The following is an 18,383-nucleotide window of genomic DNA, read 5'->3' as shown; positions in this document are numbered from 1 at the left end:
ATCACTGAAACCTCAGGAGCATGTTTAACTCGACCGAGAGAGAGAGAGAGAGAGAGAGAGAGAGAGAGAGAGAGAGAGAGAGAGAGAAAGAGAGAAAGAGAGAGAGAGAGAAAGAGAGAGAGAAGAGGGTGACAGGAAGAGAAGGATATGGATTATTAAGTCTCCTGATTGTTGTATGAAAGTTAAGTCACTGTGCAGTTTGGACTCTGGTAAGACTCACTGTAGCAGCAGAACTAAAAGGGAGAAGCAGAAGGAAACACAGACATGAGGATCTCTGGGATAAGAGACGACCCACCACACCACCATCAACAAACCTGAGTGAACGTGTGAGAGTGAGGAGACGACAGCGTACAAATATCCCAGTTTACCAAACACTCCATATCCATGATCCCTCCAGATCTGCTACTTTACCTCACAAACACCTACTGACTAAACACTCCACTAAATAAATATGTGTTCAGCCTCGACTTGAACACTGAGACTGTGTCTGAGTCCCGAACACTGATTGGAAGGTTGTTCCATAACTGTGGGGTTTATAAGAGAAACATCTGCCCCCTGCTGGAGTCTTCATTATTTGAGGTACCAACAAATAGCCTGCACCTTTTGATCTAAGTAGGCGTGGAGGATCATCCTGGTACAGAAGTTCACTCAGATACTGCGGCGTGAGGGCGTTAAGTGTTTTATACGTCAGTAGTAGTATTTTATAATCAGTGTGAGATGGAATTGGGAGCAGTGTAGATGATTAAAACAGGGCTGATGTGCTCATATTTTCTAGATCTAGTGAGGACTCTTGCTGCTGCATTCTGAACTAACTGAAGCTTATTTCTGCACTTACTCCAACACCCAGACAGTAAAGCGTTACAGTAGTCTAATCTAGATGTTACAAATGCATCTACTAGTTTTTCTGCATCCTGTAACGACATCATATTTCTAATTTTAGCAATATTTCTAAGGTGAAAGAAGGAGATCCTGGTGATATTATTCACGTGAGACTCAAAGGAAAGACTCGGGTCAATAATCACACCGAGGTCTTTGACTGCTGTACACACTGAGACAGAAACACCATCCAGAGATGCTACAGAATCAGAAAGTTTGCTTCTAGCTGCATGTGGTCCTAGTAAAAGTACTTCTGTCTTATCTGAGTTGAGCAGAAGAAAGTTATTAAGCATATAGTTATAGTGTATAGTTTTAGTTTAGTTATATATAACTTATGAAACATGCTTAAGAAACTGCACTTTCACCCCGTTAGTATAAATTCAAATAGGACTAAGCAGTGACCGCTAATTGTAGGAATTTATAGGTTGTTCTCTAATTTTGTCTGCACTGTATATATATATAAATGTGTGTGTGTGTGTGTGTGCTTGTTTACATACAGAAGGAGCTCAGCTGCTTCCAGGTAATGAAACGAGGCTAAATGTAAAGGATATCTGAACTTGGCCCAAAACTCTGAGTTTGTTTGTGTGTGTGTCTGTGTGTGTGTGTGTGTGTGTGTGTGTGTGTGTGTGTGTGTGTGTGTGGTTCAGCAGAATGTCCACATGGCGGCGCTGAGAGTGATTAAACAGCTGAATGTAATTGAAACGTGGCAGAAAAATTCAGAATTTCCACGAAACACGGCACACATCTGTATTCGATTTCATCTGCGTACTGTGTGTGTGTGTGTTTCATCTCAGATAATGTCATACGTCTTATTCAGGAAACTAATATGTGTGTGTGTGTGTGTGTGTGTGTGTGTGTGTGTGTGTGTGTGTGTGTGTGTGTGTGTTTTCTGCAGAATACAATCATGATTAAACATGAAGACATAATTTCACAGATTACTGACCTCTCTCTCCCCTTCTCTCTCTCTCTCTCTCTCTCTCTCCCCTTCTCTCTCTCCCCTTCTCTCTCTCTCTCTCTCTCTCTCTCCCCTTCTCTCTCTCTCTCTCTCTCTCCCCTTCTCTCTCTCCCCTTCTCTCTCTCTCTCTCTCTCTCTCTCCCCTTCTCTCTCTCTCTCTCTCTCTCCCCTTCTCTCTCTCTCTCCCCTTCTCTCTCTCTCTCCCCTTCTCTCTCTCTCTCTCTCTCTCTCTCTCTCTCTCTCTCTCTCTCTCTCTCGAGGCTGAGTGTAAAGGATATCTAAACTTGGCCCAAAACTCTGTGTGTGTGTGTGTGTGTGTGTGTGTGTGTGTGTGGTTTCGCGGATGAAATAAAAACCCTTTTGCCCCACCCACTGACATGGGTGTGCGCGAGCGTGTGCGTAACTGCCACTGTGCATTTTCTTCCTTAAAGTTATCTCACACACACACACACGCATTAAGTCATGCCTGTACACGGAGGGAGAGCTGTACTGCTGCTGAAGCTCGCGCATGGAGGAAGGGCGAGTTTGTTACGCGAGCTCAGCCCGGCCTCCGCACTGCTGTGTCGGTCGAAGTCTGTGTCCGGTGCGGTCCCGAGCGCGCGCCTGGCCGGTAAGACGCACGCGGAACTGCGCGAGCTTTCAGCCCGGGAACCGGAGCGCTTCTGGGGATGTGCAGCGCGCGAGAGGATCACATGGAGCCGCGATTTCGAGCGCGTGCAGGACTGCGATCTAGCGCGCGGAAAGATCAGCTGGTTCCTCGGTGGACAACTAAACGTTTCCGGTAACAACAGTAAAAAGAATAGTGTGTTAAAAACAACGACTTCCGGTCTGAATTTTACTTCTCAGACTTTTACTTTTACTAACTACCGACTATAACTACTACTGTAACCATAACTACTAATGTAACTGTAACTACAACCATAACTACCACTGTAAATATAACTACCACTATAACTACTACTGTAACCATAACTACCACCATAACTACTAATGTAACTGTAACTACAACCATAACTACCACTGTAAATATAACTACCACTATAACTACTACTGTAACCATAACTACCACCATAACTACTAATGTAACTGTAACTACAACCATAACTACCACTGTAAATATAACTACCACTATAACTACTACTGTAACCATAACTACTAATGTAACTGTAACTACAACCATAACTACCACTGTAAATATAACTACCACTATAACTACTACTGTAACCATAACTACCACTGTAAATATAACTACCACTATAACTACTACTGTAACCATAACTACTAATGTAACTGTAACTACAACCATAACTACCACTGTAAATATAACTACCACCATAACTTTTTCTTTCGGCTTCTCCCATTAGGGGTCGCCACAGCGGATCATCCGTCTCCATACCCCCCTGTCCTCTACATCTGCCCTTTTTCACACCAACTACCTGCATGTCTTCCCTCACCACATCCATGAACTTCCTCCTTGGCCTTCCTCTTTTCCTCCTTCCTGGTGTCTCCATCCTCAGCATTCTCCTACTGATATACCCCATGTCCCTCCTCTGCACATGTCCAAACCATCTCAATCACACCTCCCTCACCTTGTCTCCAAAACGTCCTACATGCGCTGTCCCTCCAATAAACTCATTTCTAATCCTGTCCATCGTCGTCACTCCCAACGAACATCTCAACATCTTCAGCTCTGCTACCTCCAGCTCCACCTCCTGTCTTTTACTCAATGCCACTGTCTCTAATCCATACAACATCTCAGGTCTCACCACAGTCCTATAAACTTTCCCTTTCACTCTCACAGATACTCTTCTATCACAAATCACTCCTGCTATCACTCTTCTCCACCCACTCCACCCTGCCTGCACTCTTTTCTTCACTTCTGTAACACACTCCCAACCTGTCCATCACCACTGCAAACAGGAAAGGGCTCAGGGCCGATCCTTGATGCAGTCCAACTTCCACCGTGAACCAGTCTGTCGTTCCTACTGCACACTTCACTGCTGTCACACTGTCCTCATACATGTCCTGCACCACCCTCACATACTTCTCTGACACACCAGACTTCCTCATACAGTACCACAACTCCTCTCTCCACCCTGTCATACGCTTTCTCTAAATCCACAAATACACAATGCAGCTCCTTCTGACCTTCTCTATACTTCTCCATCAACATCCTCAAAGTAAATAAGGCATCTGTGGTGCTCTTCCTCGGCATGAAACCATACTGTTGCTCACAGATGGTCACCTCTTCTCTCAGCCTGGCTTCCACTACTCTTTCCCATAACTTCATGGTGTGACTGATCAACTTAATTCCCCTGTAGTTACTGCAGGTCTGCACATCTCCTTTATTCTTAAAGATCAGTACCAGCACACTCCTTCTCCATTCCTCAGGCATCTTCTCACCTTCCAAAATCTTGTTAAACAAATTTGTTAAAAACTCCACTGCATCTCTCCTAAACATCTCCACGCTTCTACCGGTATGTCATCTGGTCCTACCGACTTTCCACTCTTCATCCTCTTAATCGCTGCTCTCACTTCCTCCTTACTAATCCTATCTACATCCTGCTTTACATCTCCACATCATTCAACCTTCTCTCTCACTCATTTTCCTCGTTCATCAGCTGCTATTCATTTGCTTTCACCACATCCCTCTTCACCTGCTGCTGCATCTCTTTGTACTCCTGCCTACCTACATGATAGAACAGTTTAAACCCACCTCCAATGTTCCTCCTCTTACTCCCTTTCCACTTGGTCTCCTGAACACACAACATCTCTACCTTTCTCCTCTCCATCATATCAGCTACCTCTCTCCCTTTACCAGTCATAGTACCAACATTTAAAGTACCAACCTGAACCTCTACTCTCCTCCACTTCTCCTTTTCCTGCTGTCTCTGTAGACGTCTTCCTCCTCTTCTTCTCCTCCTTCAGCCCACAGCAGCACAATTTACACCGGTACCCTGTTGTTAATGATACCTGTGGTGGTCGTTAGTAATCCGGGCCTCGACCGATCCGCTATGAAATTCTGATTCGTGATCCGCGTATTTGATTTGGCACATGTTTTACTCTGAATGTCCTTCATAATAAACCTCCACATTTATCCGTGTTCAGACACTTAGAGTGCACTCACTTGTGCCTCCCTAATGGCTGGGTTAACTACCACCATAACTACCACTGTAAATATAACTACCACTGTAACTTTGATGGACTGTAGTGTGTGATGGAGGATTTTAGTCTGATTTCTCTTAAAATGTTAGTCACACACAGTTCATTACTCCATCATGTTAATGGAGGAATAGAGGGGTGATGGGGGTATGGAGAAATGACTGGGTGGATTGGGGGATGACTGGATTAATGGAGAGATAACTAGAGGTAAATAATTAGAGAGCCGGATAGACTTTGTCACATATACATTACAGCACAGTTAAATTTGTTCTTCGCATATCCCAGTTTGCTCAGAAGCTGGGGGTCAGAGCGCAGAGTCGCCCATGATACAGTGCACCTGGAGCACAGAGGGTTAAGGGCCTTGTTTAAGGGCCCAAGAGTGGCAGCTTGGTGATACAGGGGCTCGAACCCCAACCCTTCCGACCAGTAACCCAATTAGTAACCTTAACCACTGAGCTCCCACTCCCCCCATAAAGGGATGATTGGAGGGATAGAGAGATGATTAGAGGGATGACTAAAAAGAGATGATGGAGGGATGATTAGAGTGATAGAGAAATGATTGAAAGGATAGAGGGATGCTCACTTCTTTACCAGTAGAACTGATAACCACTGTTATTCTGACTGTGTGTGTGTGTGTGTGTGTGTGTGTGTGTGTGTGTGTGTGTGTGTGTGTGTGTGTGTGTGTGACAGTAAACTGTTTGGATGTCCATGTGGCTAAAGATCCGAATCGAGTGGCCCTGATTTGGGAGAAAGATGAACCAGGGACGGAGGAGCGAATCACATACAGGTCCATTTTCTATTTTTTTTTATCACTGACTCACTCTATTTCTATCACTCCTGCTATTTCTAAATCACTCCATCTCTATCAAGTCAAGTCAAGTTTATTTCTACTGCGCTTTTCACAACACACATCGTCTCAAAGCAGCTTTACAGAATGTAACAGTGAAGGTGAATGGTGTGTGTTTATCCCTGATGATCACCATGGAGACTGTGATGAAGGAGAAACTCCCTTAGATGTTCTGAGGAAGAAACCTTGAGAGGAACCAGACTCAAAAGCAGAACCTCATCCTCATGTGGGTGACATCAAGAGTGTGATTATAGTCTTTAAACACTACAGAACACTGGAGAGTGAGAACTAACATGAGCACTGGAGTGTGTGATTATGACTGATGATCTTTCTACAGTCTTTTACAGTCTGTTGTGGTTATGGAACCAGGAGCTACTGAGCAACTCATAAAATAGCTGTGTGTGTGTGTGTGTGTGTGTGTGTGTGTGTGTGTGTGTGTGTGTGTGTGTGTGAGAGTGTGTGGAGGTGTGCGTGTGTGTCTTAGTGTAATGTGTGTGTTAGTGTAGTGTGTGTGTTGGCGTTGTGTGTGTGCGTGTGTGTGGAGATGTGCACGTGTGTGTCTTAGTGTAGTGTGTGTGTTTGTGGAGGTGTGTGTGTGGAGGTGTGCATGTGTGTCTTAGTGCAATGTGTTTGTTGGCGTAGTGTGTGTGTGTGTGTGTGGAGATGTGCGTGTGTGTGTCTTAGTGTAGTGTGGGTGTTTGTGTAGTGTGTGTGTGTGTGTGTCTTAGTGTAGTGTGGGTGTTTGTGTAGTGTGTGTGTGTGTGTGTGTGTGTGTGTGTGTGTAGGTCTGTGAGTGTGTGGAGGTGTGCATGTGTGTCTTAGTGCAATGTGTTTGTTGGCGTAGTGTGTGTGGGTGTGTGTGCGTGTGTGTGTCTTAGTGTAGTGTGGGTGTTTGTGTAGAGTGTGTGTGTGTGTGTGTAGGTCTGTCTGTGTCTGTGTGTGTGATGTGCGTGTGTCTTAGTGTAGTGTGTGTGTGTGTGTGTGTGTGTGTGTGTGTGTGTGTGTGTGTGTGGAGAAGTGTGTGTGTGTGTGAAGGTGTGAATGATTGACCAGATGTTTATGATGAGTACAGACTCACACTTAGTTCTGATCCACACTTTTAAGAAAATGCTGGAATTCACTCTCAGCTCTTTTATTTAAAGGACAATAAATGCTGTAAAACCTTTACATCAGGGTCAATGGTCAGATTATTCATGCAGATAAACTGCTGGAATTTTTACGACATTCAAGATTAAATCTACAGCCTTCAGTGAAGAAACTCAGCAACATACAGATATACATACACACACACACACACACACAGATACACATTCACGCGCACACACACACACACACAGAGATACACATACACGCACACATATATACACACACACACACACACACACACACACACACACACACCGGCATGAGGGAATAGAATGGGTTAGGGTTAGGGTTAAACCAAGAAAAAGAAGGCAGATAAATAAAATATAAAAATATATAAAAATTTAAGAATATATAAAGTATATGGCAGTAAACAGTTCAGTAAACAATTTAAGGTGGTTTATGTGATTGTCCTTAAAGTGTTCGTGTGCGGTATGGTGTGGTATAAAATATAAAGTGCATTGTGCTATGCGAGTCCAGATACACACACACGCACACAGATACACGCACACAGATACACGCACACAGATACACGCACACAGATATACACACACACACACACACACACACACACACACACACACACACACACACACACACACACACACATACAGATACCCACAGATACAGATACAGGTACAGATAAAGATACAGGGGACAGACAGACAGACAGACAGACAGACAGACAGACAGACAGACAGACAGACAGACAGACAGACAGATAGATAGATAGATAGATAGATAGATAGATAGATAGATAGATAGATAGATAGATAGAATTTTATTGTAATTGCATAGTACATGTACACAGCAACGAAATGCAGTTTGGCATCAACCAGTAGTGCAAAATATAGCAATAGTGCAGATAAATATGTAGCATATTTACAGCATGTGATATATATGTAATCATATGTACAGTGAATAAATATAAAGGCTATAACAATGCAGATGGACATCATTAAGAAGTACAGATAGATGGTTCTAAGGCATTGAAGAGTGCCTAAAAGGTTATAAGATTATGGCATTTTAAAAAAGGCAAAATAAATAAACAAGTCTACTATATATATATATACACATACACTTGCAATCAGAAATATTCAACCCCTAAACAGTTTTAAGGATTTATATATAAAGATCTTTTCAAAGTGCAGGATTCTGCTTTGGATGGCTTCTTATTGAGTTTAGTGACACATAAAATCAACACAGAAAATGTATGATGTAGTATTTGTGTGTAACAGTATATTTTGTTAAGATCGCCATGTTACAATTATTCAACCCCTATATAATATTGTTGTTTTTAAAGCTTTCTAACAGTTTTTATGGCCTGAAGTGGAGCTGAAACATCATTAAGCCTTTGGGAACTCTATAACGATCCTTCATTTGCTTCAGCTGTAATGCATATATAAACCCCGACCATGAAGGTGTTCAAGGTGAGTTGCAATCATGGGAAAGACAATGGAGCTTCCACAAAAGCTGAGAGAGGAGATTATTTCATCACATCTGAAAGGCCTTGGGTATAAGAAGATTTCCAAAAGATTTAACATTCCAAGAGACACCATTGGAAGCATTATAAGGAAGTTTAAAACTCATGGAACAGCTGCAAACCTGCCTGGCCGTGGAAGAAAGCTCACAATTTCATCAAGGGCCCTTAGCAACTTAGTCAGGACAGCTAAGAAAAACCCCCGTGTGACTGCACGACAGCTACAGGATGACATGATGAAGGCTGGTACATGTGCTTCAGTGGCAACTATAAGACGTGCACTGAATAATCAAGGACTTCATGGCCGGACCCCAAGACGCACTCCACTCTTGACCTCAAGGAACATCAGGAGTCGACTAGAATATGCCAGGAGAAATTTGGATAAAACTACAGAGGTCTGGGAGACAGTTCTATGTACTGATGAAACCAAACTGGAACTTTTTGGACATATGGATCATATGGATGGTGGTATGTCTGGTGTGCAAAAGGTCAGGCTTATGACCAGAAGAATACCATCCCCTCGGTCAAGCACGGAGGTGGGTCAATAATGATGTGGGGCTGTTTTTCTGCAGCAGGAAATGACAATCTTGATTAGATTGTGTACCTGGCATCATGGATTCCCAGAAATACCAGGTCATTTTGAAGAAGAACATGATGCCTTCTGTTGACAAATTAAACCTTGGTAATCATTGGACCTTCCAGCAAGACCATAATCCCAAGCACAACTCTAAATAAACCAAAGCTTGGTTGGGGAAAAGATGCTGGAGTGTCCTTCTTAGTCACCAGATTTAAATCCAATTGAAAATCTTTGGTGGGATTTGAAAAAGCCAGTTGCACGGAAGCCGTCAAACATCACTGAGGCTTTTGCACGTGAAGAATGGGCAAAGATTCCAATCGAGAGGCGTAAGAAACATGTCAGCACTTATCAAAAACGCTTGTTAGAAGTTATAAAACCTAAAGGGCGCTCCACAAGGTACTGAAGCTGGGGGTTGAATAATACTGCACATGCTCATGTGATACAAGACAATTTTTGAAAGAAAGTTTATTTCATGTGTTTTTATTTTTATATATATATATTACACACACATTATATGCACATACATGAATGTGAAATGTTGGCCAGAATGTACAGTGAGATATAAAGATACATATAGATAAAAATAGTGCAGATGTAATGAGGAGTAAAACAGATATACTGTGTAGTATGTACATGTATAGTACAGAGGTTATATACAGTGTTTGTTTTGTGTTTTGTTTTGTAGTGATTAGCGGTGTATTGTAGAGTTCATTAATGTGATGGTGGATGGAAAAAAGCTGGCCCTGAACCTGCTGGTTCTGGTGCGTAAGTTCCTTTATCTCCTTCTTGATGGAAGGAGGTTAAACAGTTTATGACTGGGATGTGAAGAGTCCTTGATAATGTTGTGAGCTCTGCGCAGACATCTGCTGTGGTGAAGGTGTTCAATGACAGGTAGTTGGTGGCAGTGATGCGTTGGGCGGTTTTGACCACCCTTTTTAAGGCTTTACCTTCAAACACAGTGGAGCCTCTGTACCATACAGTGATGGAGTTGGTCAGGATGCTCTCAATGATGCAGCGGTATAACTCGTTAAAATCCCTTGGGACAGATGAGCTTTTTTGAGACTTCTCAAGAAGTACAGGCGTTGTTGTGCTTTCTTAACCAGAGCTGAAGTGTTCTTGTACCAGGACAGATCCTAAGAGAGTAGTGGGTTCAGACCACAGCCCTGTGGGATGCCAGTGTTCAGAATGAGGGTTGAGGATACCTGGTTGCCAAACATAACAGATTGAGGTCTGTTGGTGAGAAAGTCCATTTGCAAGTGGAGGTGCAGATACCCAGGTCACTGAGCTTAGTGATCAGTACAGTGGGGAGGACTGTATTGAATGCAGAGCTAAAGTCAATAAACAGCATTCTGATGTAGGTGTGGCTTTTATCCAGGTGGGTGAGGGCTGAATGAAGGGCTGTGGTAACTGCGTCCTCTGTTGAACTGTTCGGGCGATAGGCAAACTGGTGTGGGTCCACTGTAGGTGGTAGACCCGCAGTGAGGTGATTCAGGACCAGTTTCTTAAAGCACTTCATAGCGATAGGGATGAGTGCAACTGGGCGAAAGTCATTCAGGCATTCGGCAGCTGAGTGCTTAGGCCACAGGTATGATGGTTGTGGTCTTCAGGCATGTAGGAACCGTGGCTTGGACCAGTGACAGGTTGAAAATGATGGTGAAAACCTGTGGCAGTTGTCCAGCGCATGCTCTGAGAACATGTCCCGGTATGCTGTCCAGACCTGCTGCCTTGCGTGCATCCACTCTGCTAAACGCTGAATAGACGTCCGTTGTTGAGAGTGAAAGTGGACTGTAAGCAGTAGAAGACTCTGTGGTTGAGGTGAAATGTCCTATGTCTTGATCAAAACGAGCAAAAAAAATGATTGAGTTCGTCTGATTGGAAGGCACTGATGGTTGGTTGAGCTGTAGGTTTGCAGTCTTTAATAATCTGGATCCCTTTCCACATGCATCTGGGGTCATAGTTGTGGAAGTGCTCTTCTATGTTAAGTTTGAATGTGAGCTTGGCTCTCCTGATGCCTCTTTTCAGGTTGGCCCTGGCTCTGTTGTAGTCCTCTACGTTGCCATATTTAAAGCCATCCTCTCTTGCTTTCAACGGGAGACTGACTTCAGAGTTCATCCATGGCTTTTGATTAGGAAAGCATTTCACGTGTTTGACGGTAGTGACATTGTCAATGCACTTGTTGATATCCAAAACAGATGATGTGTAAATGTCCATGTTTGTGTGAGAGTCCAGTGTGGCCTGTGAGGCAAACATGTTCCAGTCAGTATCCTGAAACTTTTGCTGTAGAGAAGAAATGCTCCCTCTGGCCATACTTTTACTGTCCTCACAGCTGGTTTCACCCGTTTGATTAGTGGTGTGTATTTGGGTAGCATGAACAAAGAGAGGTGATCAGACTGACCCAAGTGGGGGAGGGGAATGGCCGTGTATGCTGAGAATTCTCTCGGTAAATAAAAGGGTCTGCACTTAATCATCAAATACTCTAAATCTGGGGTCACCAACCTTTTTGAAACTGAGAGCTACTTCTTGGGTACCGATTAATGTGGAGGGCTACCAGTTTGATACACACAGTTTTCAGTTTGATCTGAAATAACAAATTTGCTCAATTTACCTTTTATTATATGTTATTATTAATAATTAATGATATTCATCTATGTTAAGTCACTGATCATGTTAATGATTTATCATAATAATTATTAATAATGATTTAACAAATCATTGCAGAAAAAGCCCTGTTGGTGCCCCCTGCTCTAAATGAACAGTGCAATGACTTTCAGTAACAGTAGAGTCTGTGCACCATGATTTGTTAATATAAATGAACAGTCCTCCACCTATGCGCTTACCAGAGTCCTCTGCCGCCCTGTCCGCCCAGAAAACACTGCGACCCCCGAGCTCAGTGGCGCTGCTGGGAATGTTGTCGTTGAGCCATGTTTTCGTAAAAATCATGAAATTGCATTCCTTAATCCACTTGTGTGATGTTATTTCCGGAGCAGCAGTTCATCCATTTTGTTTGCGAGAGACCGTGCATTGGCAAGGAAGATGCTTGGAATAGATGGTTGATGTGGGTTTAGCCTAGCCCTGATGTTGCCTTGCTTCCCCCTCCTTTGTTTACGGTCTCGGCGCCGGCGCTGTGGTCTCGCTGTGGGCCAAGCTGGATCAGCGGTCCGCGGTGTTCGAGCGATTTCCCAAGGGAGTTCAAAGCTCATTAAAAGCCCCTCTCTGTAGTGGTGGCCTATGTCTAATAATGCTTGTCGGCTGTATGAGATGTGTGCAAGTCTGTTCTGAGTGAAAAAGCTTGCAGTTAGTGGAGAAATTACTACTGAATCGCAAAACCTGGAGAAATGCTGGGCCTCGAATTGTGCACGCGCCGCCATCTTGGTCGAATCGTACAGGTATAGGTACAGATACAGATTCAGATACAAGCACATGTACAGATAAGATAATATATATCATTATTTGTCAGAAATTTATGTTACAGCAGCAAAGAAAAATAAATGTGCAATTACTAATTTAGCATAATTACCACCACTAGGTTTAGGGTTAGGGTTACTACTAATGTAACTTTAACTACCACCATAATTACCACATTAACATCCACTGTAACTATAACTACCACCATAACTAAAACTGTAATTATAACTACCACTGTAACTATAATTACCACCATAACTTTGATGGACTGTAGTGTGTGATGGAGGATTTTAGTCTGATTTCCCTTAAAAGTTTATTTACACACAGTTCATCACTCCATCATGTTAAAGGAAGAATAGAGAGGTGATTGGGGTATGGAGAAATGACTGGGTGGATTGGGGGATGACTGGATGGATGGAGAGATAACTAGAGGGATAAGTAAATGATTAGAGAGATGGTTAGCCTTTCTTGGTCACACATACATTACAGCACAGTGAAATTTGTTCAGAAAGAAAAAAAAATGTGCAAATATATATATATAAAAAAGAAACATAATACAGTGTATACACAACACAATTTATAAATACAAAAGGAGAAACAGAGACCATGAATAGTTACGCTATTAGACATACTGCACGGTTTTAAATGATTGTTATTGCACTTGTCTGCTGCATTCTGGACAAACTGTAGCTTGTTTATTAATGATGCAGGACATCCACCTAGTAATGCATTACAATAGTCCAGTCTGGAGGTCATGAACGCATGGACGAGCTTCTCTGCATCAGATATAGACAACATGTTTCTTAGTTTAGAAATATTTCTAAGGTGAAAGAAGCTGTTTATGTAACTTGGTTGATGTGATTTTTTAAAAGACAACTTGCTCTAAAATAACGCCATAATTTACTAGCATTATCCTGGATAGCTCACCATTTAAATCTACGAAATGGTAACGATTGGACAGGTAGGATTTAAACCAGCTTAATGCCTGTCCCTGAATGCCGATGTAATTCTGTAAGCGATCTAGGAGAAGATCATGATCTATAGTGTCGAACGCAGCACTAAGATCTAGTAAAACTAACAGCGAGATGAAGCCTTGGTCTGAAGCTGAAAACAGGTCATTAGTGATTGTAACTAGAGCAGTTTCTGTGCTATGATGGGGCCTAAAACCTGACTGAAACTCTTCAAAGATATTGTTCTATTGTAAGTAGGAACAGAACTGGGCAGCGACAATCTTTTCTAAAATCTTAGACATAAATGGGAGATTTGAAATGGGTCTGTAATTCGATAGCGTGTTTGGATCCAGATTAGGTTTCTTAATGAGGGGCTTAATAACTGCTAACTTGAGGGATTTAGGGACATGACCTAACAATAGTGAGGAGTTAATAATATTGAGAAGAGACTCACCAGCTGTATATAACACTTCCTTTAGTAGTTTAGTTGGAATGGGATCTAACTGACATGTTGTTTTGGTAATAACATCATACAGCTCTTCCTGTCCTGTACATGTAAAACAGTGTAGTTGTGGAGTTTTAGGTGAGATTGTGTCAGGAGATGCTGGCAGAGGTTGGACCGCCACAATTGTGTTTTGAATACTTCAAATTTTTTCAGTGAAGAAAATTCATAAAGTCGTCACTACTAAACTGTCATCAGACCATGTCCTCACTGTGCAGGAGGCAGCTGGTTGCCTGCATACAAGGAGGTTTGTATACAGGTAGGAGATTAGCAAGGTTGTGATCTGATCTTCCCAATGGGGGGCAGTGCTGCTGAAGTGTAAGCCTCCTTGGAGTCGGCATAAAATAAGTCCACTGTATTTTATTGTCTCTAGCGTGGCATGAAACATACTGGGTGAATGTGGGCAGAGTGGAGGATGGAGGGGCATAATTCAAATCTCCAGAGATAATGAGGTACAGACACAGGATCAGGTACAGACACAGGTTCAGGTACAGATACAGGTTCAGCTACAGGTTCAGGAACAGATACAGTAAGATATACAGAAATAGGTACAGGTACAGCTACTGGTATGAACACAGATACAGGCACAGCTACAGCTAAATACAGGTACAGGAAAAAGTATGCAGATGCAGGTTCAGATACAGGTACAGATACAGGTTCAGCTCCAGATACAGGTTCAGGTACCGGTTCAGGTACAGATACATATACAGATATAAGTACAGGTATAGCTACTGGTACAAATACAGGTACATGTACAGCTATAGCTAAATACAGGTACAGGATAAGTATACAGGTACAGGTACATTTAGTGGTTCAGGTACAGATACAGGCAGTGGAATGGATCGTGGTAGTTGAGTGAGCAGGAGTGATAGTATTCAGGTCCTTTTAAGATGGTGTGAGAAAATAAGATGTTCGGTGAATAACGGCTGTCTGAGATTCACTGATTGGGAAATTCACTGATTGGGAAATTTTGGAAGAAATGTTGCTCAAAAACGAATCAGTTATGTGGTTGTATAAGGGGAAAAGTGTTGTGTGTGTGTGTGTGTGTGTGTGTGTGTGTGTGTGTTTGTGTAGTGTTGATGCAGTTGTACAGTGATATCGTTATATTGTGCAAAGTTCAGTAAACAAATAAACAAATCTCAGGAGTGGCAGCTTGTCTTAATGTCTTAACCCCTAAGCTACCAACTTCTTATTTCAGATATACAGGAAGTACATCACGCTGTGGCAGGAGAAAGTCAGCATGTATGTGAAAGTGTACAAATATTTAAAGTGAACTTTTGGAAAAAGTGAAAGCCAGCACTACCAGCACTAGCGGCTAATTGGTCTTGATGAGCTGATGGATTTTCCCACACCATTCCACAAAGCTTTTATTGGGTCCCTACATCTCCATTCCTCAGCTGCACACAGAATGTTGGGGCTTAGTCATATGCTTAGTTGTGGGTGGGGTCAGAGGTCACCCGTTGATTCCCACTTGAATATGTTCATTGCTGAGCAGAGAATTGATTCTGTATTAAATACACTGTTCCTGTCAGCTTTTATCTCTACCAGCAGCGAGGTTTTCACATATCATCTAGACATCACACCCAGTGGAGCTTTATACATCTAGCATGTGGATATGAGGACATCTGCAGGATGAGCTTTAATTGCTGATTACCTGCTACCCCTACCATCATCATCTCTTCCTGGAGTAGAAGAACATCTCAGATTTTATAAAGCCTTTTATTGTGGGCTTTCAGCAGTTCTAATCAGCTTTGTGTTCAATTTCACTGAGACTCAGTTCATTACTTTGATAAGGGATGATGGACGGGAGACAAAGTAGACACTCACATGGAGTCCACACTGAACATGTCAAAGTTATAGGATTGTTAAAACATTCATCTCTAATCTACTGCTCATGTGTCTCTGTATCTCTGCTTCCACATGTATCTCATATGTGACTGTGTCTCTCTGTCTTCGAGTCTCCATGTCTTTGTATCTCTGTGTCTCCTGGTGTTTTTCTGTCTCTGTCCCACACACACACACACACACACACACACACACACACACACACACACACACACACACACACACACACACACACACAGACATACATACATGCTGAGAAACGCTTCTGTTCTGGAGCTATGATTGGTGTTTCAGTGTTTTCACGCTTGAGATGGGAAAGAGTTGGTCTTGTTCCAGAATCAGATCATTATGAAGAATGAGGTCGGATTAAATTAAGGATTGAAAATCTTTAGCAGAATTTAAAATGACACCACTTTCTTCATTTGTCTCACACTGAGGGATGCTAACACGTGGTGAATTAGCATGCAATGAATTAGCCTGAGGTGACTTGGAGATGGAATGGAAAGTGGTGGCTCAGTGGTTAAAGTGTTATGATTAAGATGACTTTGGCTCAGGAAGGTCATGAGGTAATTTCCTGGAATCCTGGAAGCTGCCACTGTGTTAACCTTCGCCTGCTCAGGGTGAAAGTGAGGTGATTGTACGTTGAAGATCTTCTGCCACCTGCTGAAATTGGAAAAGTTTCTAGTTTTCTTCTTCATCTTTTTATGGCTGCTCCCATGAGGGGTCACCACAGTCCTATAAACGTTCCCTTTCACTCTCACAGATACTCTTCTATCACTAATCACTCCTGCTATCACTCTTCTTCACCCACTCCACCCTGCCTGCACTCTTTTCTTCACTTCTCTAACACACTCTCCATTACTTTGCACTGTTGACCCCAGGTACCTGAACTCCTCCACCTTCTCCACCTCTTCTCCCTGCAACCGCACCCCTCCACTGCCCTCCCTCTCATTCACACACATGTAGTCTGTCTTACTCCTACTGACTTTCATTCCCCTTCTCTCCAGCGTGTACCTCCATCTCTCCAGGTTCTTCTCCACCTGCTCCCTAATCTCACCACAAATCACAATATCATCTGCAAACATCATATCACTTCCTCCTTTCCAATCCTATCCACTTTCTGCTTCACCATCTCTACACCATCCAACCTTCTCTTTCTCTCTCCTTTTCCTCATTCATCAGCTGCTCAAAATACTCCCTCCATCTTCTGAACACACTCTCCTCACTAGACAACACATTTCCATCTCCATCCTTTATTGCTCTAACTTGCAGCACATCCTTCCCAGCTCGGTTTCTCTGCCTGGCCAATTGCTACAAATCCTTTTCTCCTTCCTCAGTGTCCAACTTCTCCTACAGCTCCTCATATGCCTTTTCCTTGGCTTTCACCACATCCCTCTTCACCTGCTGCTGCATCTCCTTGTTCTCCTGCCTACTTTTCTCATCACTCTGTCGATCCCAATTCTGTTTCTCCAACCTCTTTCTCCTTCTGCTCTCCTGCACCTCCTCATTCCACCACCACGTCTCTTTGTCTTCTTTTCTATTTCCAGATGTTACACCAAGAACCTTTCTAGCTGCCTCCCTCATCACTTCTGCAGTAGTTACACAATCATCCAGCACCTCTTCACCACCACCGAGCTCCTGTCTGACCTCTTCCCTGAACCTCACACTACACTCTTCCTCATTCAGTTTCCACCATCTTATTCTTCTTTCAGTCCTCACACTCCGCTCTTCTTCTTTACCTCAAAGACCATCTTACAGACCACCATCCGATGCTGTCTAGCTACACTGTCCCCTGCCAACACCTTACAGTCTCCAATCTCCTTCAGGTTGCATCTCCTACATAGAACATAGTCCACCTGTGTGCACCTTCCTCCACTCTTATACGTCACCCTGTGATCCTCCTTCTTCTTAAAATACGTGTTCACCACTGCCATTTCCATCCTTTTAGCAAAATCTACCACCATCCGCTCTTCCACATTCCTCTCCTTAAAACCACACCTACCATCACCTCCTCATCACCTCTGTTCCCTTTACCTACATGCCCATTAAAGTCTGCCCCAATCACCAATCTTACATTCCTACGTTCACCTTCTACCACTTCATCTCACTCACTCCAGAATCTTTCCTTCTCCTCCATCTCACAGCCAACTTGTGGAGCATAAACACTGATGACATTTATCATCATCCCTTTAACTTTCAGCTTCACGTTCATCACCCTATCAGAAACTCTCTTCACCTCCACTACACTCTTAAGCCCTGTTCGGACGGGACTAGTTTTACAGGGGGTCGTTAGAGAAATTTCTGTCTCACAGACGTACTTTGTGATTTTAATCCTGTCCGAATCTGCCATGTGTGTCTTTCTCTCACACGACCTCTGTAAAAAATCCAGCGCAAATTACCTACTGTTTTTCAGCAAACTCGGCGGCCCTCTGAGAAATCTAATCCCGTCCGAATGCGAATGTCTTTGATTGCTGGAAATCTTTTTTCCAAAGCGCGTTTTCTTGTGTGTTTTGGTCAACATGAACTACGTACTAACCCTAGCGGGCCGGTATTCAAGTTTCTGCTTTGTGAAATGACCATACACAATCCATGCATCCTGGACATGTGGTCTTGTGCAACACCCACATGTAAAACACAGACA

At 43.0% G+C, this 18,383-nt stretch overlaps 1 protein-coding gene across 1 annotated transcript in view; it reads left to right on the top strand.

Annotated features, from left to right (window-relative positions):
- The first annotated feature begins 2,198 nt into the window (after positions 1-2,198).
- acss1 (acyl-CoA synthetase short chain family member 1) overlaps positions 2,199-18,383 on the top strand; it is a 42,751-nt gene continuing 26,566 nt past the window's right edge. The window contains exons 1-2 of the mRNA XM_083544659.1: positions 2,199-2,612; positions 5,684-5,780. Coding sequence (XP_083400785.1) covers positions 2,294-2,612; positions 5,684-5,780 — 416 coding nt within the window. The 5' untranslated portion in view covers positions 2,199-2,293. The remainder of the gene's footprint in view (positions 2,613-5,683; positions 5,781-18,383) is intronic.

This window comes from Silurus aristotelis (genome assembly GCF_946808225.1).
Source record: "Silurus aristotelis genome assembly, chromosome: 6".
NCBI classification, from domain to species: domain Eukaryota; kingdom Metazoa; phylum Chordata; class Actinopteri; order Siluriformes; family Siluridae; genus Silurus; species Silurus aristotelis.
This window is presented reverse-complemented; position numbering and strand designations above follow the sequence as displayed.